The sequence below is a fragment of the Cryptomeria japonica genome, chromosome 7 (genome assembly GCF_030272615.1).
Source record: "Cryptomeria japonica chromosome 7, Sugi_1.0, whole genome shotgun sequence".
In the NCBI taxonomy this organism is placed as follows: Eukaryota; Viridiplantae; Streptophyta; class Pinopsida; order Cupressales; family Cupressaceae; genus Cryptomeria; species Cryptomeria japonica.
In genome coordinates, this window is record NC_081411.1 from 522,877,714 (window position 1) to 522,903,140 (window position 25,427).

The 25,427-nt window shown below is 37.3% G+C and overlaps 1 protein-coding gene across 1 annotated transcript in view; it reads right to left on the bottom strand.

Annotated features, from left to right (window-relative positions):
• Positions 1 to 2,390: 2,390 nt before the first annotated feature.
• The window catches only part of LOC131061653 (uncharacterized), a 55,272-nt gene continuing 32,235 nt past the window's right edge, over positions 2,391 to 25,427 (bottom strand). Inside the window, exons 6-7 of the mRNA XM_057995450.2 lie at positions 25,287 to 25,373; positions 2,391 to 2,901 (exon numbers count right to left, since the gene is read on the bottom strand). Of these exons, the coding sequence (XP_057851433.1) occupies positions 2,752 to 2,901; positions 25,287 to 25,373 (237 nt within the window). The 3' untranslated portion in view covers positions 2,391 to 2,751. The remainder of the gene's footprint in view (positions 2,902 to 25,286; positions 25,374 to 25,427) is intronic.

Here is a 25,427-nt window from a genome sequence, read left to right on the forward strand (position 1 = left end):
TAGTTATTTTGGGGATGATGCATAGTACTGAGACAACCTTTTGCATCAAGGTCTCTTTCACTTAGCTAACTCAAACATTTTAGTTTGCTATGTGCTTTCATGTGTGTGCTATCCATGTTCTTATCTGTATATCTATATGTTTATCATGATCTAACCCCATCGTCTTGGGAATTTTCACTCTCTAACCTTGTCCAGTGCAGATTTTTCTATCTAATGCATTTGTCTTGTAGGTCTTCAACTTGGGGACATGCTTCCTTGGCTCAAAGATTTATCTACTTCCTCTACAATATCTTTTTGGCATCATGATATTACTTATGTTTAGTAGGTCTCATTTAGCATGCATATTCATATTTATCCATAAGCCCACTAAAGTGGAGGCAAAATGTAAAGTCGAAAATTGCATACCCTTTTGCAATTCCACCTACACTTTTGTAGCCACTTTAGTGTCCATTTCCATAGCATTTGAGTAGGCTCATTTCAACCCTTGCATCAGCCTTTTCCCTCCCAGGAGGCTCATAACACCCTTTCTAGCACCTACCTTTAAGCTTCAGTTTTGCATAAATCGCATGTTTCTCTTGCCACTAGTCATTTTTTAGTGTGATTCGTCTAGACACTAGCGCATCGCACAAGCATCTACGCGCTACACATTCGTCCTGCGACATCTTAACGTTCAAATGTTGGTTTTGTGCATTTCTTGTCACCTCTCTTGGTCGATGGAAACGACTCGACAACCCTATTTTTCCCTCCTCTTCTCTCTTTTAAATCCATCTTTTCTCTCCATTCAAGCTCTCTAGATTCTAAACAAAATATCTCTAATTCCTTCATCCATCTCTCCCTTGGTTCTCTCAAGAAATATCCCTCCCACTTGCTACAACAATCTCTAGTTTGTTACAGCACTCTCAAGATCTCACAACAATCTTCTTAGCTCTCTTGGCTTTCTCAAGCCTATCTGGTAATATCTTTTTAGTTATCTTTGAGCATCTTGGGATTTTTCGCACCCCCTGTCTATCTGATCATTTTATCATTCAATCTATTTATCTTTTGATCTATCTATCTATCTAGCTATCATGGAGGTGGAAACACCAAAATAGGGACTTGACTGAGGCAAGTCTCCAAACAGCCCCATACATTTTTCCTCTTCTGTATGTGTGCTAGTTTCTTGAAAGCATTCAACCACACGGAGGTTTGTTGTATTTATTGATTGTGTTCCTCTCATTCAATCCCTTAAACCTTGTTATTTATTTTATTCTTTTATTTCTATATTTGCTATTACATTTATAACTCCTAGGTTTTGCAGGTCATCTGAAACACACTGTTATATTTTTTGTCTTCTGAGTTTTCTATTTGAGGTTTGTACGAGACTACAGCGCTTTGCATCGACGTCTACATGCCGCGCTGCCATCCTTAACCAAGACGCTTAGATTTAAACCGAAGACTCCCTATCATTTGCTCTTTCCATTTCTATAATTAGATATTTTCACCAGTTTCGCTAGTAAGAGATATTTGAATGTATGTTGTGAAATTGGCTCTCAAGAGAACATAGTTCTTCCCTTTGCAGGGTTACTTTTGCACCATTACAAAATAATTATGAAAGTAGCAACTAGACATTGTACATAAACAATAAAGCATATTTCTTCTATTATTGGTTGGCTTTCATAAATAAACTCATACAATTTTGAAGGCATAAATAACACAGATCCCACATCATCTATATGACTTCCCTTTCAAAATTTGACCTTACATTTGGAACAAATATATCTTCCATTACCTCAGCAACTATCTGTTTGCCAGCACCATGAAAACATAAAACAAGAAAATTCATCACCTCTGCACTTAAATGTTTGCCAACATCATCCAAGCTTAAATACAAAAACATACAGGAAGACCCTTGGCCATATCCACTGCTAGCTACAGTGCCTAATGCTCATGAAATGCCTAACGTTTGCCTCTAGGAATTTCAGATGCAATTCATTGTGTTGTAGCTTGTTTAATCTCAATCTACTTGGGAGAACATCTGATTTATATCATGAACCAATCATTTCTCTCCTACTTACTCTTCTGGCAGATTGAATTGACCAGTTCATAGGAAGGGTCTGTGTCCAACTCTAATGGTCATTCATGTTCTTTGAAATCTTTTAGACATGCGAGGTAGATCAAACTGATTTTCACAAGCAGCAGATTTGATAGTGAAAATAAGAAATAGAGTTTTAAACCACATACCTCAAAGCTAAATAATTTGCTGCAGATGTTTCTACCAAAGAAGCTAAAATAAGTTAAATAACCTTTTGTTCTTACCAAAATGCAAAAGTATATGATTAAAGCTGGCTGCATTCTTCAAATTATCTGCAATATTTGTCCACTTAAATAAAGTTCCCATTGTGAAGAGAAAAAAATATGAATCAGGCTTCAAATTATGGCGTAGCTTTCAATAGCGCAAGTACAGTTGTGATGGCTATAGCCAAATAGAAAGGATTTTCTCGACTTGGATATTACCCGTGTTCAGAACAAACAAACCTAAGATATATCAATATGAAATGAGGATGAAGCTGGCCAATACGGTAAGAAGTGACACATTTTGTCGGGTTACATCAAAGGGCAACAAAAATAGTGCATAAAGACCATGCAAATATACACGGAGTTTACCGTAGTTTGTTGAGTTATAATTGTTGGGTATTTGAACATATTGAACAAGAAATTTAAATTTCCCCTAAATCTAAATCCCATCAGAATCTGCATCTTCTACATAGAGTTTCAGCTCCGAGGTAAACAAGGACCAATAACTTTTGAATGTCTAGAAGTTGATTTTGCCGACTCATATCCTTTGGAAAACTCTGCTAAACTCTCTGTAGCATGGGCCCTCCACTCTGCTTGTCGTTGTGCTTCTGCGGTTGGCAATCCTACCTGTCACATGCAGAAGACTTTAGAAGACAATCATGAATAAAATGCAGTTCACACTTAGTTTTATAATTATTCTAGTGAATTCCAGATGCCTCAAAGTTTTATATAACTATTCTAGTAAATTCCAGATGCAGCATAGTTTTATATAACTATTCTAGTGAATTCTAGATGCAGCATTAGACTTTAGAAGACAATCATGAATAAAATGCAGTTCACACTTAGTTTTATAATTATTCTAGTGAATTCCAGATGCCTCAAAGTTTTATATAACTATTCTAGTGAATTCCAGATACAGCATAGTTTTATATAACTATTCTAGTGAATTCCAGATGCAGCATAGTTTTATATAACTATTCTAGTGAATTCTAGATGCAGCATTAGACCAAGAAAAAAAAAGCTGTGTTTTTGTGCCTCGACAGTTTAACAGAAGATTTCAAAAAAAAATATAGAAATGAAGATGTCAAAACCTCAGAGGATAACAATCTCCAAGAGCTGTACAAGTGAAGTAAGAATGGCTGAAGGTAGATAAATTGTTTGGCAACAAGATAAGGCAGCTGAAATACATTTGGAATAATATAAGGTAAGATGTAAGAAATATAGCCTCACAAGAAGCGTACTAAAGTTCATAAAGCATAAAGTGAATTTATCCGAGAGCCAGACTTTATTGCATATTCAATACAATACAATAGAAAACCCCAATGATCAAACGGCTATTATTATAAGGATTTTAAAATCATTCCTCTAATCAATGCGAAGTAAAGTATTACAAGCATCCACAAGGAAAGAATGTATGGATATACCCAAAATAAGAAATAAATATGTCAAAGGATAAAAGTCGGCAGTATTGATGAAGAACTAAAAATTACAACAAAAACATGACGGAAAAAACTATCAAATATAAGATTTGCAGTTACAAGACCAATATTAGAATTTTTATTGTGGCAGTTATTTGCAGTGAGTCCACGTGTTCATTTGTGTAGACTATCTTGAGTAGTCAGTCAGTTTGAAATAAAAAAAGCATTTCAAAATGTATGGTGTGCTTTCTTACAATAACATTTTGATCTATCTTCCATTCTTTTCCTTTCCATCTTACATGTTGCCCAGTTTCAACTTCCAAAGGGGATAACAACAGTGTAAGGGTTTTGAAAATGTCTTTGATTATCCATAGTTTTGAGACTCAGCAAGGACTTGCAGAACCACATTCAGCAAGGACTTGCAGAGTCTGCAGCCTCAACTCAGAGACTCAATGTAATGTCCCCATTTTGAAATAGAATTTAATAATAAATTATAATAATAAAACTAAAATATAAAAAATTAAATCAAAATATAAACGAATATAATTAACTATAGTTAAAATTTAATTAAATTAATGAATAGTCAAAAGACATGAAATGAAACGCTGCGACTCCCTCAAACATGAGATATAAAAGGGAGAAGAGAACCTCATTTAAGGGGGGGTAATTTGGGGAATCAGAAGTGCAGATCTGATTTAAATTAAAAGTGCAGATTTGATTGTGAAAGGTTGTGTCCCTTTCAAACAGCAGAAATAATGAAGAGTTGCACTCTTTCAAAGGGTGTATCTGTTGCCAAAGGGCAAACATGATGAACAGGTGTGACCTCTCCCTCACATTGAGAGATATAAAAGAAAGGAATCAAAGCATCCAATGACATCACCATCAATCAGATCAGATCAAATCAGAACTGTTGTTAAGTTACAGGCAGTAACATCTTGTTCTTGGTGGTATGCATGGGGATGTGCTTAATATGGATGCTTAATATATGAAGGCAAATAATGTCCTTATACAGAACTTAGTAGTAATATTAATATAGACTGCAATATGTATCGGTTATGTCTAATTTCATTTATGTATGAATATATATGCTCATGGTACACAAAGATATCAACTAAGAATCAGGCTTGAGTCTGAACAAAACTGGAGATTCCATTGGAGTACAAACAGCTGATACTTTCTGCCTTGGACATTGACTGATATGTTGTTCTGATCTGAACCTGATCTGAACAATAACACTCTTGTTCCTTTTATAATTACAATAAGCATCTAAGTTGTTGAATTAGTGTTTCACGACTGTTAGACAAAAATAATAAGATAAATATCAGATATGTCTGAAATCTTTAAGTATTCAGACATTAACATAGTACAAGAAGATATTGGCCTATTTACACACCTATGCCTTAACCAGTTCTGATTCCTTTTTCCTGAGTGTTGCGATGCTGTTAGGGAGAGGTGGCATAAAACCATCTCGTGATAGATGAGCCCCGAGGGTGAAAGAACTCATGATTCTGAAATCTGGGCTGTGGGCCCCAAGGGTGAATGGAACGAGGTTCTGGTAATCTGGGCTGCATTAGGGAGATGGTATCATCACGCCCTAGACAAGCAAGTCTCCCATCCAGGATTAGAAATTAGAAGGGGATTAAGATTAAGCCTGAATAAGAACAATGCCTAACTGTACTATGAGCAATCCTAGTCATTAATTCGTAACTACTGTAACATGGTAGGTAGTAATGTATGTTTCCTTTTGGGAATTGACAGCCTAAAAATAGGAGGCATTACAATTGGTATCAGAGCTTTGATCCTGCCATCTTGTAGGGAAAACATGAATAAATGAATCATTCTAGTCAATAAGAAGGAATCTAACAATACATGTATTTGTGTGTATGCTCCGTGTTTTTATGTGTATGCTTCCTGTTTGGATGATGCCTGATATGTTTCCAGCATGTTTATTCCATGTGTATTTCCAAAGACATTTCATATTGGAAGTCATTTTGAACACTCCATGATCATTGCTTCAGGACAACCAATCTTGGGTGGGTCGGACTGTAATATCCCCACTTTTAAATAGAATTTAATAATAAATAATAATAATAAAATTAAAATATAAAAGTATTAACTACATATAATTAAAATTTAACTAAATTAATGAATGGTCAAAAGACATGAAATGAAAAGTTGTGACTCCCTCAAACATGAGATATAAAAGGAAGAAGAGAACCTCATTTGAGGGGGGATTATTTGGGGAATCAGAAATGCAGATCTGATTGTGAAAGGTTGTGTCTCTTTCAAAGGGCAGAAATAATGAAGAACTGCACTCTTTCAAAGGGTGTTAATGGTGAAAGGGTGTGTCTCTTGCCAAAGGGGAAACATGATGAAGAGGTGTGACCTCTCCCTCACATTGAGAGATATAAAGGAAAGGAATCAAAGCATCCAACGACATCACCATTGATCAGATCAGATCAGAACTGTTGTTAAATTACAGGCTGTAACATCTTGTTCTTGGTGGTATGCATGGGGATGTGCGTAATATGTATGCTTAATATATGAAGCCAAATAGTGTCCTTATGCAGAATTTAGTAGTAATATTAACATAGACAGCAATATGTATCGGTTATGTCTAATTTCATTTATTTATGACTATATATATGCTCATAGTATGCAAAGATATCAACTAAGAATCAGGCTTGAGTCTGAACCGAACTGGAGATTCCATTGGAGTACAAACAACTGATACTTTCTGCCTTGGACAGACACTGATATGTTGTTTTGATCTGAACAATAATACTATTGTTCCTTTTATAATTACAATAAGCATCTAAGTTGTTGAATTAGTGTTTCAAGACTGTTAATAATAATAAGATAAATATCAGATATGTCTGACATAGTACAACAAGATATTGACCTATTTACAGACCTGTGCCTTAACCAGTTCTGATTCCGTTTTCCTGAGGAGTGTTGTGATGCTGTTAGGGAGAGGCGGAGTAAAACCATCTCATGATAGATGAGCCCCAAGGATGAAAGAACTCGTGATCCTGAAATCTGGGCTGCGGACCCCCAGGGTGAATGGACTGAGGTTCCGGTAATTGGGCTGCATTAGGAAGATGGTATCATCGCACCCTAGACAAGCAAGTCTCCCATCCACGATTAGAAATTAGAAGGGGATTAAGATTAGGCCTGAATAAGGACAATGCCTAACTATACTATGAGCAATCCTAGTCATTAATTCGTAACTACTGTAACATGGTAGGTAGTAATGTATGTTTCCCTTCGGGGATCTGAAAAATATTTGAATGATAATTGAATAATTAATTACGAATATACAACCGTATATAAAGGAATTACAAGATGATATTCTAAAAAGAACGAACCGTTAATCTAAAGCTTCAACATGAAGCTAAAATGCTTAAAGCGCTAAATAAAGCTCAAAAGCTCAAATCTAAAAAGCAAACTATGCGTTCTTATAAAAGAAGCAATAGTTTCACTTAACGAACTAAAAAGCTAAATGACCATTAATAAAAGAACTAAATATAAGTGACTAAAATATAATTAAATATTCTAATAGAATTGACAGCCTATAAATAGGGGACATTACACTCAACCAACAGTGAAGATTCATTAGTCCACTGAAACTTGCAGGTTGAGTTTGTGAAAAAACAAAAAACCAACTTGAAATTTAAAAGAAAGAAAAACACTTTTTTCATATATTATATAGTATGTAGTCACCAATGTGTGGAAACAGAGCAGCTGATACAAACCCACAAAACATGGATACCCAAGTATTTGCATATCAAAAATTGACATAAAATTAACAATAAGCAATTAACATCCTTGCAAAGACTATTTAAATTTGTAATACTTTAGAAAAAGTGCTGAGTTATGGTCAAGCTGCAAAAGATATCCAAAACCATGTATGCCATTGGACAGACATGCATCAACATGGCACGGCAAAAGTGTAAATGGAATTCAATTAATACTCAAGCAAAACTTGGGAGCTTAAAAAACAAAGTAGTAGTTGTATAACTAGAGAAAACAGCTAATTTTGCAATTCCATTTCAATTATATAGTGGGTATAGATAAAACTAGACATTGTTGAACAATGCAGATATAAAACAATTTACAAAAATTTGCACAGCATATACCATAGGAAAACCTTCCAACTTTAAGATAAAAAACCCAGCAACAAAAAATTTCTGATTGTATTTATCAAGTATAGGTATGTCTTTACAAGAATGCTTCACTCCTTGAAGTTATATTAATAGATCGAATCACCCTAGACTGCTGTATATGCAATCCGAACTGCTGTAAGATACACGAACTGTCAAAGGATGAATTATCTTCTTCAATCTAACTAGAATATAATGTGCAATCTCCTGATGAAGGAATATGATCTGCTGTAGAGTGAATTCAGACTGCTGAAAGATGTATTCGGTCTGCTGAAGGAAGTATTCGATCTGCAGATTGTATATCAATTCATCGCCAACGGAGGAAGATTCGATCTTCCTTTATACTTACTGGAGGTGCCCCTTCACCAAGGGTCGGCACTCTCCAAAACATCACAACCCAATAAAAGAGGTGGCGGACTTCCAAGTCGGCCCATTGGTTAATTGATATTAAGCAAATCGGTTATGCTAATATACATATAAAGATTCATAATTACATTTGCATATTTAATACATATTTAAATCGGTTCTATAAATGTCTAAGGCCGATAGGCCAATTAGACATTTGTATTGACTATGTCGTCCTGAAGGAATCTGGCCACAGCTACATTATCGTTAACACTCCCTCTTAGCTAGGGAGGAATCCTTCTCGATCTCTGTAGTGATATCCACCATGGCTACTCCCAGAGTGTGGGTCCATCATGGCTACCCCCATAAATGGAAATGCAAATGAACACAAGTGCTCATCACGGAATCACTCAACGTGATGTAGTCATCTCATCATGACGTTCACCATGGCTACTCCCAGAGGGTGAATAAACACAAGTGCTAAGTCATGGAGTCTCTCAACATGACATCCACCATGGCTACTCTTAGAGGGTGAATAAACACAAGTGCTAAGTCATGGAGTCTCTCAACATGACATCCACCATGGCTACTCCCATAGGGTGGAACAAGGACTTTCACCTCAAACTTCTCTCTCACAAAGAAGAATGAATTAACAAGGGCTTGCACCTCAAACTTCTCCCTCACAAAGAAGAATGCATTAAAGTACATCTCATGAAATCACTGATGCTGAGACTCCCTCTCAGCAAGTGCTTCATTCTCCACAACTCCAAGCTTGTCTCGAAAATGCACAAACTTCACTTTGGCAAGGGGCTTGGTGAGAATGTCAGTCGTCTATTCATCAGTACAAATATATCTCAACTAAACAGTTTTCCTCTGTACCATATCTCTAATGAAATGATATTGGATCTCAACATGTTTTGTTTTGTCATGGAACACTGGATTGACAGATAGCTTCACACAGCTTTGATTGTCACAATGAATAATAGTTGGCTCCAATGATTGTCCAAACAATCTTGCAAGGAGATTTCAAAGCCACACTGCTTCTTGAGTTGCTACACATGCTGCAATATATTCTGCCTCAACTGTGCTTAGAGCTACTGAAGACTGCTTCCTGCTACACCAAGAAATCATAGCAGCTCCCAAATTGAAGCAACAACTAGAGGTGCTCTTCCGATCAGTAACACTCCCTACCCAATCAGAATCAGAAAGCCTTGTAGATTCAGATCCACACTAGAAGAATATTTCAAGATATGCTTGGCTGCAACTAGATGTATCTGCCTTGGTTCACACATAAATTGACTAAGTGCACTCACTACATAGCAAATATCCGATCTAGTGTTAACTAGATACATCAAGGATCCAATCAATTGTATGTACATAGTAGGATCCACAAGATCTGAACTATCTGCAGATTCACTCAATTGCTTCAAGTTAGTTTCCATCGGTGTAGACATAGACTTGCAATCTCACATTCCAAATCTCTTCAAGATGTCAATGGTGTATTTTCCTTGACTCAGAATAATCTCATTAGGCCTCTACCACACTTCCAAACCTAGAAAGAAATGCATGAGTCCTAGGTCCTTCATCACAAATTCTAAAGTCAACTCCTTGCATCTAAGGATGAGATGATCTTCCCCAATAAGAAATAAGCCATCAACATATAGAACCAGGATTAAAGCTTCACCATTGACTATCTTGAAGTAAATATTCGGATCAGCATCATTCTTGTAGAAACCCAAACTCACCAAGTATTTGTCAATCCTTTCATACCATGCACGAAGAGCCTGCTTAAGACCATATAACGCTTTCTTCAATTTGCATACATGAGATTCTTTCCCATGAATTATGAAACCTTCAAGTTGCTCAATGTAGACCACTTCTTCAATTACACCATTGAGAAAAGTTGTCTTCACATCCATCTGATGTAGCTTCTATCCCTTAGCTGCTGCAATGGCAATGATGGTCTTGATGGAAGTATTGCGAGCAACTGGAGCAAATGTTTCTTCATAGTCTATTCCTTCTTTCTGAGAGAAACCACATGCCACAAATCTAGCCTTGTATTTCTCAATGCTTCCATCAGCTGCATGCTTAATCTTGTATAGCCACTTGGAAGATACAATTGACTTTCCTTCAAGTCTGGGTACAATATCCCAAACATCATTCTTAATAATGGATTGATATTCTTCATCCATAGCATTTTTCCATACTTGCTGACTTGAGGCTTCCATAACACTGGAAGGTTCAGTCTCAATAAGATTACATATCAATGCAATAGAGAATCTCTGAGGTCTTCTACTTTCTCTGAATGTGCCTCTAGGGGCTGCGAACTTGTCTGCCTCCTGCATAGCGTTTCTTGCCCAAAGAGGTCTTTTTCGATTCACAATAATATGTCTAGGCCCATCAGTAGGATCCAAAGGCTCAACTGGATCATTATTCACTTCAAGTTCTGTAGACTCCCTCTGAATCTTAGGAGTGTGATCAATGTCCATGTCTTGAGAAGTCTCTTGAACTTCATCATCTATTTCCATGCATGAACCTTTAGATTTTCTGAATGCAACATCTTCCTCAAATGTAACATCTATGCTCACTTCTATCTATTTCTGACCGGGAATGTAAATCCGGTAGGCTTTAGAGGTTTCACTGTGTTGATGTGTTTTTTATGCACATAACATTTCAGAATAAAATACCAAGGTAATTTACCCTCTCTTGAACAAAATCACCTCAGATGCTAAGAATGAGATCAACTAAAATGATTCCAAGGTTTCTACATGTCAGGTCTTGACGAGTGGGTAACTCAATGGTTGATGTGAATCGCTATGTTCACTTGGGGACTTACGCAAATGTTTGGATTATCATGAAGATGCGAAGTAGGTGTGCTGACAACTTAAGATTTATCAATAACGCTCTGGATTTACTTCTTACTAAAAAAAGGGGGAAAAAGAATAGGGTTCAGGAAATCCTGAATGTAGGAAATGATGAATGGATCTAGTGGAATCAAACCAGGCAAGGTCTCACAATCAGGTATTGACACAAGCTTAGTGCAATCATCTAAGGTATACTTAATGATTTTCAGACTATTACCATCAAACGCAGACACCATCCAAGTTGATGCTTGTCAACAGACGCATAATAGTTGAAGTTATGCTTACTCAAACTCCAATTGACCACACAAAGCGCACTTACCAGTGGAAAATAGTGGTATGGACTAAGGATTCCACACAAATTCAACAAATCTTCCACTCAATCTAACATACATGAAAATAAATTCTAATCTAAATTCTAATCTAACTTGGAGGAATTGAGAACCATGAATGCAAATACAACACTTGAAGAGCAAAATCACCAACAATTGAACAATGATTATGATTCAAATAGCTGCAACATATACCAACAATTCTACAAAAACTCTCTTAAAAATGAGAGACAAGGAGGCATATATAGAGTCTCTTACAAAATGGATGGCCAAGATTGATATGGTCGAGATCATGCCAACAAAACCCTAGAATTGTCCTAATTAGGGTTTACATCAAAAATGGCGCCACCTATATATGGCCCAATAAAAAGATACCTAGTCATCAAATAGAGAATCTTCTAGAAGATTCCTCCCTGCATCTCTCTCTCTCTCGTAGCATACTCCAAGAATCTAGCCAATACTTAATCTGACTCCTCCATGGAAATGCTAGGCAAGGTATCCTGTTGTAAATGAATCACATCCAGTGAATCCGAGCAAGCATCCAAAGTGTTCTCCCAATCTGGCATGAGCTTCTGCGAACTATGATCATGGATCAACAAAGAGACCAAGTCATCTATCTGACTCTTCTTCAAAGAGTCCAACTGGCAAAAATACATAAATTTCATCTTGTCTCTTAATTCGGCTAAATGTAAACCACTAGCATCACTAACATCAACACCCAATAATTCCTCAATCAAGGCAGGGATCTTCATCTAAATGTCCTGAATCAATCCCTCCATCTCCATACAACTCAATTGGGCATTCTCATAAGTTGATTTCTTCACGGCTAATGAACAATACCAGCCATGGAATCGTATCTATCTCCACTATGCACAATGTTCTCGCTGACCAAGATGGAATTAGGAATCTTCTTCAAAGCCTGCAGACGTGGAATAGTCTTCTCTTGAATAGGCCGAAATTCTTCCCAAACTCCCTCCAAATACTGGATTCTAAATATGAGCCATGTTGTCCTATCATATGCATGGACAAACTGAGTAAGGAAATCATCTGCCTGCTTTTTTCTATTCTCAATGCACTTTTCCACCTCCGAGAGTGTATCTCTCGTTGCCTCATAGTGTGAATGTATTCCATGGTCAACTGCAATAGGGGATTTTCACGCCTTATCCCTGCAATATACTCTCTAAGTCTGATATTCTCTTCTCTGTACCTTTCTTTCTCCCTAATCTCTCTGTCTAACCTTGCATCAATGGCCTTGAGGTTTTCACCAACCTCCTGAAATTCTTGCTTTTTGGATGTACGACCAAGGGCAACTGAACTGATCTGGAAATCCATAGGAGTAGCAATGTTCGTTGCCATGCCTGCAATAGGAACAACAATCTGTGCAATCCGCATTCCTGTCTCATCTCTAGCTATGTGCGACAAAATCTCCGCTCTCTTGGGTTCTTTCTCCTCAGCACTCCTAGCTAGGTAGTCATCAATGTCGTCAATAGGCTGTACCTCTATCATTTTCTTACTTTTCTCCATACTTCTTATCAGCCATTCAGGATAGCGGCCATCTCCATACCATCGTCGAGACACATTTCTCGATCAAGTCCTCTCAATGCCGAGATAACATCGTCGTCATCATCATCATCATCATCATCATCAGGATTATTCCCGGTCCAATCGTATACCTCATTTCCCAAACTAACTTCCAAAAGGACAGTAGGGGATCTCGGCTAATCATCATTCTCATTTGGAGGTGCAGATGTCGTTGTGGGATGTAACTCCTGAATATTCCCTGGTAGTATCACTGTGTTGGAACATTGTTGGGTCTCCTTGTTCTACTTTGTTACTTCAATCACTTTGATTGATGAGACACTGAGAGGTGGTGAAGGAATGATAGGTGGAGGAATTATCGTCTTTTGTTTCTTCTTCACCTCCTCAATCTTCTTCCCTCTGGCCTTGACTTCTCCTGGCGTGTTCTTCCTTCTCTTGGGAGCTTGACTCTCTTTGTCTGCATGAATCCTGACATCACTGGTAGTCCTCTGATCATCCTCGGAAGTAGACTCCTCCAGTTTCGTCCTTTCATACGTGAAGGGAACACCCATATCAACTAATTTATTCATCTATATATCTACCCATGCACGGGAGAAAATCAAGACCTCTCTCATCAATACATTTAGGTCAATCTCTTCTGACTCTGACCAATTAGGCAATAGGATTGCCTTCTTCATTTCACTCTCATATTGTGGATGCGTGTGATCTCTGTTATCTAACACTTGATCAAGAATGAGGAAAAGTCCACACTTCCTCATGAAATCCACTGACATTCTGGACCACATTCTTCTCTTTACTGCTTGCTCGTCCATCAGGTTGGCCCAATAATCTTCTATGTCAACTTTGTGAATGAACTTCTCTCCCCTGATCCTTCCTACTTTCTTATTTGGATCAAATCTTCCTCTTTTCTTATATGTAGCAAATCGGTAGAATGCAAGCTCCTCACTCGCAGTGCTGGCGGCTATGGCAGACTGACAAACCTCTGATGTCTTCCCAACTGAAATAGGGAATGTCATGTCTGTCCTATGCTTCTCTCTTTGAATGGCATCAAACTCTAGAAGTTGTCTCACCACTTCCAACAAGATCATTCTGTCAATCAAATACCTGGGAAGTTTGTATGGTTAGGCTTGAAACCCATGAATCCTACGGTACGTGAAAGTGGGAAACTGAATATACCACGATCCATATTTCTCTATTAACTTTGTTGCCTCCTTGGACAATCTTCTGTGGATTTCGCCTTGCAGCATCCGTGTGATGTACATAGTGAATGCATCATTCACTCTCTTATAGTCTTCAATATGTACATGCTCATCTGAGGATAGCACTCATGACTCCTGAATTGTCCTTGCCCATTCTCGACTTCACCTTTGCATATCAATCCTTTGTATGAAACAAACCGTGCAAGCAGGTATACCAGGTAAGAAGTCATGGCGAATGACTTGGACTGCTCTACATTCCTCAGCTGAAAGTCCAGATTGTCACTTATAATCTTAGACCAATTTACTAATGTTCCTCTAAGACAATCCTGGATGAAATAGAACATCCATCCATCGAATATTGCTCCCTGTGGCATCCCCATCACTTTGTTGAGTAGGAATATTAAGTCGCTATACTCCTCTTTGAAGTCTATGCACATGAGTGTCTTGGGAGCCTTGGAATGATGAGACCTAGGCTCAATCATCCACTCTTTGTTTATCATATTCTTGCATGCACCCATCTTCTTGGTGTATCTTTTTGTATATTCATCCTTGGTCGCATCCTTCATATCTGTTTCGCATGAAATTCTGAACACCTCAGCAATAGCATCCTCAGCAAGGTAGGCAATAACAATGCCCTTAGGAGTCTTGATCATTCGCGTGAGCGGATCATAACATTGTGCACACTCCAGGATAAGCTCACTACACTGTATGGATTGTGGAAATCCAGCGGCAAGAAAAATACCACTCTTCATAATGTTCGCATGAAAAATCTATTTTGGCAGGTTCATCCCTGAAGATGCTAAAGACTGAACATTCCTGAAGATCAGTTCTAAATCCAGAAGAGTCGGAAGGTAGACAAGTTGGATCAAAAAAATGGTTAAGTATGGAACTCCTATTCCAAAAGTGGATAGCATGCAAAATCATCTAAGTCTGGAAATTCACATCAATCCACAAATGTCATCCTGATCCGGAAATGGCCTGAAATTTGACTGTCTGAAGATTTAAAAGATCTTCTAAAACCTAGAATTTGCATTATAATTCCTAGAGATCCGAAACCACTCTCAAACATCCTGCCAATATATATGAAATATAACTTAAAGTATAAGAATATTCTGATAAAGGAAGATTCCTCCATGGTCAAAATTCCTTCCTCCTAGCAAAAATCTGCCCAAGACATTTGCATGGCGCCAAAGGTCGGTCAACATGGAAAATGGAAAATATTGTGAATTCCATGAAAAGGTCAAAAATCCGCCCAAGAAGGTCATAGGGCGCCAGAATGAGGTGACCTTGGAATTCATTGAAATGCATTGAATCCTTGGCAAGCACAAAATTTCGCCCTACTCCTCAGGAGTGCGCCAAATAGAGGGAGTCAGGGAAGGTGAAGAGATTTGATGAATTCCTCCTCTGAGTCAAAATTCCATCCATGCTAGAAGCATGATTCCAAGAATCAAATGGCCAAGGATGAAATGATGAATTCCTTCACAAAGTGAATTCCACGCCTAAGTTGGAAAATTAAAAAATTTGTCTAAGGCATGAAAATCCAAGGGTCAAGGAGGAATAAAAAGTAGAAATCCCCTTGGGAATTTTTTTTTACAAATCTATTTTTAGACACCAAATCTTATTAGAATCCGAAAATTTTTGCAGATTTGGAATCGTGAGAGATTTCTCTCTCTACTGGACTCGGGTCCTAAATTTTAGAGAAATCCCTAAAAAAATAGGAGGTGTGAAAAAATTGGTCAAAAGCTCCCTGCAGACATGATGAATTCAAAGAGCACAAAAATTCCTTCCTCAAGGAACAAATTTCCAAAATTTCTTCTCCAGTTCCAAATTGTGCCCAAGGTTGGAAGCAAGACATAAAAAAATCAAGGTTCAGGAAGAAAAGTTTAAAATTCAAAAAAATCCTTCCTCACGGAAGAATTGCACCCAAGAAGAAGAATTCCAAGAAAGGTGAAAATTTGGCTAAGTAATGGAAATTCCTTCCTTCATGACAGAATTCCAGGAAAGTGGAAAAATTGACTAAGTGATGGAAATTCCTTCCTTCACGACAGAATTCTTGGAAAAGGTGAAAATTTGGCTAAGTGTTGGAAATTCCTTCCTTCAGGACAGAATTCCAGGAAAGTGGAAAAATTGACTAAGTGTTGGAAATTCCTTCTTTCAGGACAGAATTCTTGGAAAAGGTGAAAATTTGGCCAAGTGTTGGAAATTCCTTCCTTCAGAACAGAATTCCAAGCAAGGAAGAAATCACACCCAAGAATGAATTGAAGATAAAATTTCTTGGCAAGGAAGGAATCAAGGATGAACTGAACAAGAAATTTCCCTCGAGAAAAATCTTGAAAAATCCATTCTCAGGCATCAAATCACATCCAAATTTCAATTTTTTTACAGATTTGGATTCGTAGGAGAATTCTCTCCCTCCTGGACTTGAAACCCTAATTTGTGGAAAATTCCTAAAAAATAGGAGATGGTGAAAATTGATGGAAAACCTTCTCCAAGCAAGGAAAGTTGAAGAAACTTCAAGAAAATTCTTCCTGAATCAAATTCTCTCCAACAATTCTAGATGTGCAGGAGCGGATATATGATGACGGGGTCCACTTGTATGGCGAGGATCTATTGAACACATGGCAGTATGGTGGCGCATTCATTGCCGGAATATTTGACCAAATGGCAACCCGGACATTGCATGTTGAATTTATGGTAGATTCTTTTTGCATGCAGCCGCCGCATGTGGAAATGATGGAGCATTTATGACATAATGGGGTGATTTTTGCATGGATGAATATTCAATGCATGTTGGACAAATTTGAAAGAGGTGGGCAATGGATGCTATTTTGGGTACTTTTGAATTAATTACACATGGGCTTAGTAGGTATTAATTACTGATTCCCACCTTGTTGCATCTTGAGTGGGGAATCTTCTAGGGTGAGACCCTAATTAGGGTTTTGCATGTAATCATGGCCTGAGGCCTATATAAAGGGGTGACCCCCTCATTTGTAAAGGAGGGAGACTTTGTATGAAATTGTTGCGATAAGTTTTTGAGAAAATAACAGTGAAACATTGTTCTCTGGTGGTGTCCACTTAGTTATTTTTTTCAAAACTTGCATGGTTTCACCTTCCTCACTTAGAGTAGAATTTTATTTTCTCAGTTTTTAGATAAAGTGCTTTGATTTCAATGGAGAATGTAATGGTGTTTGATGAATTTCCATGGTTCATACTTTATGCATCTTGTTGATTGTAAGTTGCAGTGTAAAGTTAGCCTATGCCACCAAATTTGTGCTAAGTTCGATTGTGAATAGTCGTTTGGATTGCGCCGTGTTGGGTATTCAAATGTACCTTCTCAATATGAAAATCCTTCATCATCCTCAGAAGATTGCATCGGTTCTTGCGAAGTTGTAGTTAAACTTGGCAAAGCAGAGCTTGGTTTATTTGGAATTTGTCCACCGAAGCATTAACTGTTGATATCACTGCCCTTGGGAGTAGATTTAGATCCTTCTAAACCCTTTCCCCCTTTATTTTCAGTTCATTTTAGTTCGTTTGAAGCAGCAGCATCGCAGAATTGCCATATCCGATGATGGAGTTCTAGCCACAACAAAGAAGTGAAAGAATGATGCAAACGTAAGGCCCCTTGGATTACTAGCAATCACATCAGCCAACTGAGTCACGTTTGGAGTCGATTGTTTGAACTTCTTGCAATCTTAGCATGCAATCGCACTTTGATCAAGAGAGAGTGAGTGACCGTTAGGCAACTTTATTCTGTGTTCGACGTAGTCATAAAAAACACGTCAACACTACCCAAGATTGCGACATGTCATAGTCTCGCAACTCAACTCTCGTCCCCTCTTGCTACTCAAAAAACTTAGGTTTTCTCTACGCTTTCACTAAAGGTTTGGGCATCCATAAGCAAATTAACTATGGTAACAAAAGATAACCTAGAATGAGCCTCATGGTAAGCAAATTTACTTGATATATTGGAAGAAACAAATCTCAAATATTTATCAACAACAAGGGACCTCAACCAAAAGATGCGTGAATAGCATACCTCAACCAACAAACTAGACACTTTGCTATTTTTTGCATATCTGTTATGACTTCCACATGAATGGATGTCAGTAATAAATTATGCATCCTTCACCTACACCTCACAATCTATTACTTTCAAAAACACTACCCCTACAAGGAACGTTACAATCACATTGAACAAAGATCAATTTTTGCCATCCTTCCATCCATCAAAAACAATGGAAACCCTTATCTTATCCATGAATTCCTCTTGAGCTACAATGAATCTTTTACAAATTTTACCTCCTTTGCCAATAAGGTGTTGCACACATTCTCAAAACTTGGGCCCTTGTATCCTTTTAGAGCCTCATTGATTTTTCTCGCCATTTCTTACCAATATAGTGACCAAACAACGTTGAAAGGCAAACCGTTTGCACAAATACATCTTGCAATGTGTTGAAAATAAATGTGTCAAGATTCATTTTGATAAATCATTTCCTAAGTTGTCGGTTTGGGTATAAGTTTGAAGTTTGGGTACAAAATCGCCACGTGGCATGTCTTCTTGTGAAAAATCACAAAATTCCACATTTTTGTGCTTTTTAATGAAATTGTCAATGGGTTCTCTCAAGCACAATCAGGCACAACCCAAGTTCAGCTAAGGTAGGCAACAAGGTTGTTGTCACCTTCCCTGGCCATCCCATCCACTGTAATGTCCCCAAATTGGGATTGACCTGTTTGTGCCCAAAAATTGACAATTTCAACAATATGATGTATTCATAACAATAATATAATAGAGTAAATTCATTTAATCATTAAGAAACATAAGAAATACTGAACAAATACATGGCTTGGTGAACAAGTATATCATATGAAATGATAAACATTATCACTAGCTAACTACCCCATAACCAATCATAGTTTAGTTCGGTAGGAAAACTCGAAAGGGAGCCAGTAAACTGCTCAGCCCAACTAAGCCCGAGGGCACACATCCAACTATGACAACTTGCCCCTCGGCCCACAAGCGCCAGGAACATACCACTATGACAAGTTTCATCCCTTGGGTGGTCTACTTAGTTCCAGGGAACCAGTAAACTGCATATCCCTAGCTTATTTCCTCCAACTTTACATCTGATTGATTATGGGATATATACATACATGATTTATACATTCAAAGGAATATAAAGCTATATTAATGCATACAATAATTTATGCATAATATACTATAACTCGTAACAAATTACTTGTATTTATGCTTTATCAGCTCTATGGCCTGAATATCTGTAACTCAGATCTGATCCCTTTGATTGATGCTTATTGAATTCCTTTCTTCTATCTTTGCCTCTTGAATGGACTGATATATCTTATTTTCTGCCTAATACATTCGTTCTTTTAATGCCACAGAAAATTGTTAAGTCTTATAAATAAGACGATTTTCTGAATATATACTTATTTATGAATATCCGATCACATTTGGTTTTTTGGTCTTGTATTCCTATCTCCCTTTTGTTTATCTCCCTTCTTTCTCCTCCAATTTATATCTTCATGTTCCTTATGGAGGTAGACGTCTCTTTTAAGAGGGATGCCTTTATTTAAGAGTCTTACCCCTTGTTAATAAACACCAGCTCCTTTATTCTTAATCGTCTCTGATTAATTCATGCTTCTTCATTATAATCAATGGCCTGTTATTTTAGCGCTGCTAATCACAACCCCATTCTTGCCTATCGATGGTATTAAATAAAGCTTGTTGCTGTTTACACACTGCTCCATGTTATGGGTATGGATTGCTGACTTGACTTGTAGTAAACACTACTTATTAATAATTGATAATAATCGCTGATCAAGGGCTTCAGTTTATCTTAGTTAATAGGCAATAATCATAAGCATTGTTTTATACAAACTGTTGTCATGCATTGATGCCTTGTTGGTAAACAGATTTGTCACTGTGGTCATTTATCTGAAACTGACCCCGTTTGCCCGATGAGCAGTGACAAACGTTCCAACAGTTGGAAAGATCGTTTTGTGAAACGCGATCTTACTCTGCGTTTGAGAGGGGCAGCTCCCTCGTATGATAGGGGTGTTTAGGATTTTCATGTACTTTTAACCTGAAAGTACATAAAGGATCAAACATAGAACTTAAACGAAAAATAAAGATAAAAACCCCAACAATAGACATACCATCAACTGAGATTTCTCAACACTGCAACAAATTACAAAGGGGAGTTTATAACGTAATATGCTTAGCCATGAGATGATGATAAAGAAGAATGACAAATCTCAACATACGCAGAGATAAGATACTTCGACACATTCAAACTGAGATACCAAAGGTTGCTTGTGCATCATCACATCAATTATACAAATCACATATGCATAAAAAGACTACCAATTTGACATACAAGAAATTGGCAATGATAACACATGAATACGTTTAGAACACACGAACTGAGACGTATCCTTCATTATCCTTTTGGAAATATACAAGTCCAAAATCCTTTCTATACATAGTGCAAATCAAAATGTCATTACAAGTTTCTCCTGGAATTCCAGCAAAGTTTTCCCTCTGTCAAAAAGTCCCCCTTCATTACAAATAGCCTTGTATTTATAGGCTTCCCAGAATAACCACCTTAGTAACTAACTTTATTCCTGGGTTAATAACTAACTCTTTTCTGCGTGAATTTCAAAGAGTTAATAACTTAAAAAGTCAACTTCCTAACCTTTAGTTACAATAAGTGAGTTAAATCACTTTTACAAATGAGAATTTGAAACTTTTAGCTTTGATAAATAACCAAGTAATAAGTTATGTTGAGGTACTTCTTTGTCTACATCCACTTCATTTGGACTTTCAATATGTCTTTCCATTTGAAAGGAAAAGACAACCTTGAGGTTCTCCATAAGAATTTAAGGGATTGATTGTTGCAATACGCCCATGCATTGATAAAATGATCATTGATACGAAGAAATATTTGTCCACCAATAACCTGTCTTTGAGGAGATGCTCTCCAACCACCTCTACATCTACTAAGTATCTTTACTTGATTGTTATCACTTGAATTTATTCAAATCCTCACGAGTTGGTGTTTGCCATCATTGGAAGTCTTAAGTCTTATTTGGAACAAATTTGATGTTCTTCACAATATAGAAAGTAGTGTTTCTTTAATGAATCCCTTTTCAAAGCATCCCACTTTGCCATTAAACCTCCATTCTAATATATAAGCAATTACAAGAAATTTGTTGAGAGCTTCAATATTTAACCAAGGTAACATTGTGAGATGCCATGAGTATACAACACTTTGTGTACATGAATATAAGGCTCTCTTGATGAATTACTACACCATGCATTTATGATGGAAGAATATTCCCATGCTAGACCTTTTGAAGATTTTTCAACTTTCCACTGCTCTTTCCAAATGTTCAATGCATTCATCTTTTAATCCTTTGACATTTTGCACAATAACTTCAACGTCTTCTTTGAAAACTTTCAAGCGCCTTTTCAAATCTGCACCGTGAGACCACGAGACCACAATTTCTTTGAGGTATTCTATCCAACAGTTTACGTGCCTTGACTACATTTTCATCTCTTGAAATATTGTAAACCCTTTTCATCAAATTGAATTTACATCTGCCATTTTGCATTTGCTCTAAGTTTTGAATGTGCGAATCTTACAATCGTCACATGTCATGAGATGACATCGATCAAAGGAACTTTGTCAAACATTTCACTTGCCTTGTCTTATCTTCCACGGTTTGCATTTATGTACGGTGATTCTTTCAAACAGCTACAAAGAAATAATGTTGCCTCCACGATCTGCAACATATGACATTTTGTCCAACATGTCATGCCATGAGATAACATCAATTTGAGGCATTCAATCAAACAATCTGCATGTGCGTCACAATGCTTTGATGGATGTAATACCCTATTTCAAAATCCATTTTGTGGATATCCTGCAATCATCGCGTTTCATGAGACCACATTTCTGCGATCAAAACATGCCATGAGATGACGTTTCTTTGAGGAATCATGTCAAATTGTTGGCGTGCCTGTGCATTCCCTATGCTCCCACAATGCATTCATGTCTGCCACGATCTTCTGTCAAACAGTTCACGCGCCACGTCAAGGCTTCCATGGTTTGCATCTGTCGGGTGACATAGTCCTTGGTGGCGACTTGTCAAGCAGTAAACGCCTTGTCAATGCTTCCATTATCACGTTTCACGTAGTGTTTTGCCAAGCACTCCATGTGCATTAGCTATACCTCCATATTCTGCATACAAACCGTTCCAGGCAGCTGCATCTTCTACCCTCTGTGCTATGATGAATGTCATGGCAGATTTAAAGGCATTCATTCAGGGTATAATACTACAATGGCCAAGTCAAAACTTCCACATTCTGCATTATTTCAACCACGATTTACATGCTTGGGTTACTATGTAATTTTGTCAAACAGATTGAGTGCTATACATCATTCCCTGAGATGACAATTCATTGAGGCATTCTGACAAATGGTTCGCAGCTTATCTATGCCTTCCACATTTCGCATCCATATTCACATTTCAGGCATGTCCATGCTCCCTTATCTGAGGTTTATCAAACATGTCAACACGTTGTTTACTCTTATTCATTCTGCAAACATAGCGGCCAGGGTTGTTAGAACATATCCATTATACTTTGGTGCATGTTGATATCCCTTCCAGAACTTCCATTCTAGGAAAGGCTAAGAGAATGTTGACGTAGTTTGCGGAGTTTGGCTCTTATAAACAAATGGCTGCATTTACTTGAAAATTTCTAAAGATTCCTCGTCAAATCCATTTGGTGCATATGGTGCTATCTTCAGTGCATCGATAACCTGCTACTTGAAGCTCTCTTTTCTTCTTTTTTTTTTTAAATCTTATTGAAAAGGGTTAAGAATGCTCATTTTTTGAGCATTTCTAACCTTCCTGGCAAAGTGGGACCCGCAAGGTTACGAAATGAGGTTAGAAATGCTCAAAAATTGAGCGAAATATAGGTTAGAAATGCTCAAAAACCTTTTTGACAAAAGTTTGAGAAACGAGGTTAAGAATGCTCAAAAAAGTGAGCATTTCTAACCTTCTGCTTCAATGAACTATCTTTTAGACCCTGGAAACCATTGATTATTGAGAATGAATCGAGGAAGAATGCAACTGATGTCTGAAGACGATTTTCTTATCGCAAATGACCAAACATATTGAAATAATTTAAAATATTAAATTATCATTTGAGAAATAATTTAAATATTTTAAATATATCGCTTTGGCTAGAGAAAAATGGCATAACTTTCAAACGGTAGGGAGTTAGGTCCTGAAATTTGAAACACGCATCAATGGAAGGGAAAAAGGTCCACACAATTATTTACACCTCATGACGAAGCCTTAAATGAGATATTTTAATCATTTTGGGGCAACAGACACCAAAAATTGAAAGTTTAAAATATGACAAAGTATGAACTGGGTTCGAGTGAAAGTTGGACGTGATACAAAATGATGTTTAGATCCTGACTGTCAACTGGTTTCCCTCAATTTGTGGTAATTCTCAAAATTCTTCCATTTTTCAGATTTTGACTAGTAATGACCTTGGACAACGCGCTCATTACCTACGCGTAAACACTCATTGGACCTTTTTCCAACCTTGGGAACAATTTGAAATTCAAATAATAGGTATGCCAAATATGAGGGCAACATGCCTTTATTGAATTGTTGATATTTATCATAATGTTCTAACTCATTTGAGGTTGGTCAAGTATCAAAACACCTATTGGCCCTTCAACGAATTATGAGTTATAAGGGTTGAAAGTTGGGGGGTGTGACATCCACAAACTAGACCCTACTCCAAAACCAGAACTTTTTCAACTCTGCAACACCACCCAAATGGGAAGAACCTGGTAACAAAGGTCTTTTCCAATGACATTTATTATTTAATGTCTCTTCTTCATGCGTTGCCAAAAATGGGAGGCTCTCTACCACAATCAAGAATGTTAAGAGATGGGAAAAGAGGTAGCTTCCATGATTGATATCCTCTTCAATCCTCTCTTTCCCAAAGGATGACCTAATCTAAGGACAACTACTTCTGCTAGCTACTTCTCTCAAGAATATAGTATAACACTCTAGATGTTGGCATAGGTGCTTCCTTCTTGCCTAAGCAAGCTTTGATGCCCATGCTGGGAATATCATATAAATGGGCTTTTGTCAAACTGTATGAGCTTGTATATTTCACACCTCACTCATTGCAAATCCAAACATACATCCCACCACTTGAAACTCACTCTATCAAGTCAACAAACTTCCACATGGGTGAATTTGGGTATGATTTGAAGCAAGGTTGGCCTACAAAGCTAGAATGGGTGGGTTGCCATTGTTTTATTCTTTCTCCACAATGTCCTTGACAGCAATTGAGTTCTTGCATGTGTAGGTCTAGCAATCCAACCTCTTTGGAACCTTTAATCATTAGTCTTCAGTTCTAAATGTGCAATGACAAGCAAGAATGAAAGTGAGGCAAGCATATCTGAATTGTGTGTTAGTTTTCAAAATCAGGTAAATATGATTGTTTTCGTGTTCTAAAATGTTTTAAGGTTTAATTTAGGGTTTGGGGTTTGCTTTTCAAGTTGACCGATCAAGCATTAGGGCCAAACTGCCCAGAATCACCCATGTACATCCATGGACTAGATTCTGATCCTCAAACAAGTTAGATCTGATTTCAGGGCTGCAGAGAAGCAAACCACTAATAAATCATTAAACAAATACAATGGGGCAAGTAATTTCTTTAAATCTTAATCAAATTTGATAACCACCAGATTGTATATTCCAGATAACTTCAAGAAAAATGTCAAAATGTTATAGTGTAAAAACAGAGTAGTAATCAATTTTAGTGTACAAATAAATGAAAAGAAAATATCAAAGATTGTTTCAAAGAAGATAATGAATCTCAGAACATCTGCTTACACAAGACTAGGATTTACTATTCTTCCTACTTATATGATTTTCAGAGATGTGCTCTCAAAATCCACTTACCACTCATATTAGACTTTTAATATTACTTTTAGTTCCACACAGATGCCATTGAGAAGGTTCCATGAAGTATGACGTGCTAAAAATGAAAATAGAAGAAAACAAAAAAGATGAAGAGAGGAAATCAAGTTCAAAAACTCACTGCAATACGGAAAGCATCCATTCGAGCAGTCTCACGCTCATCCAAACTCGCTAGCTTCTTCCCTGTGGCTACGGTTCGTTCCAAGATCTGCAAAAAAAAATATGACGTCAACTCCATATGTTCATCCATTAATGTTGCAAA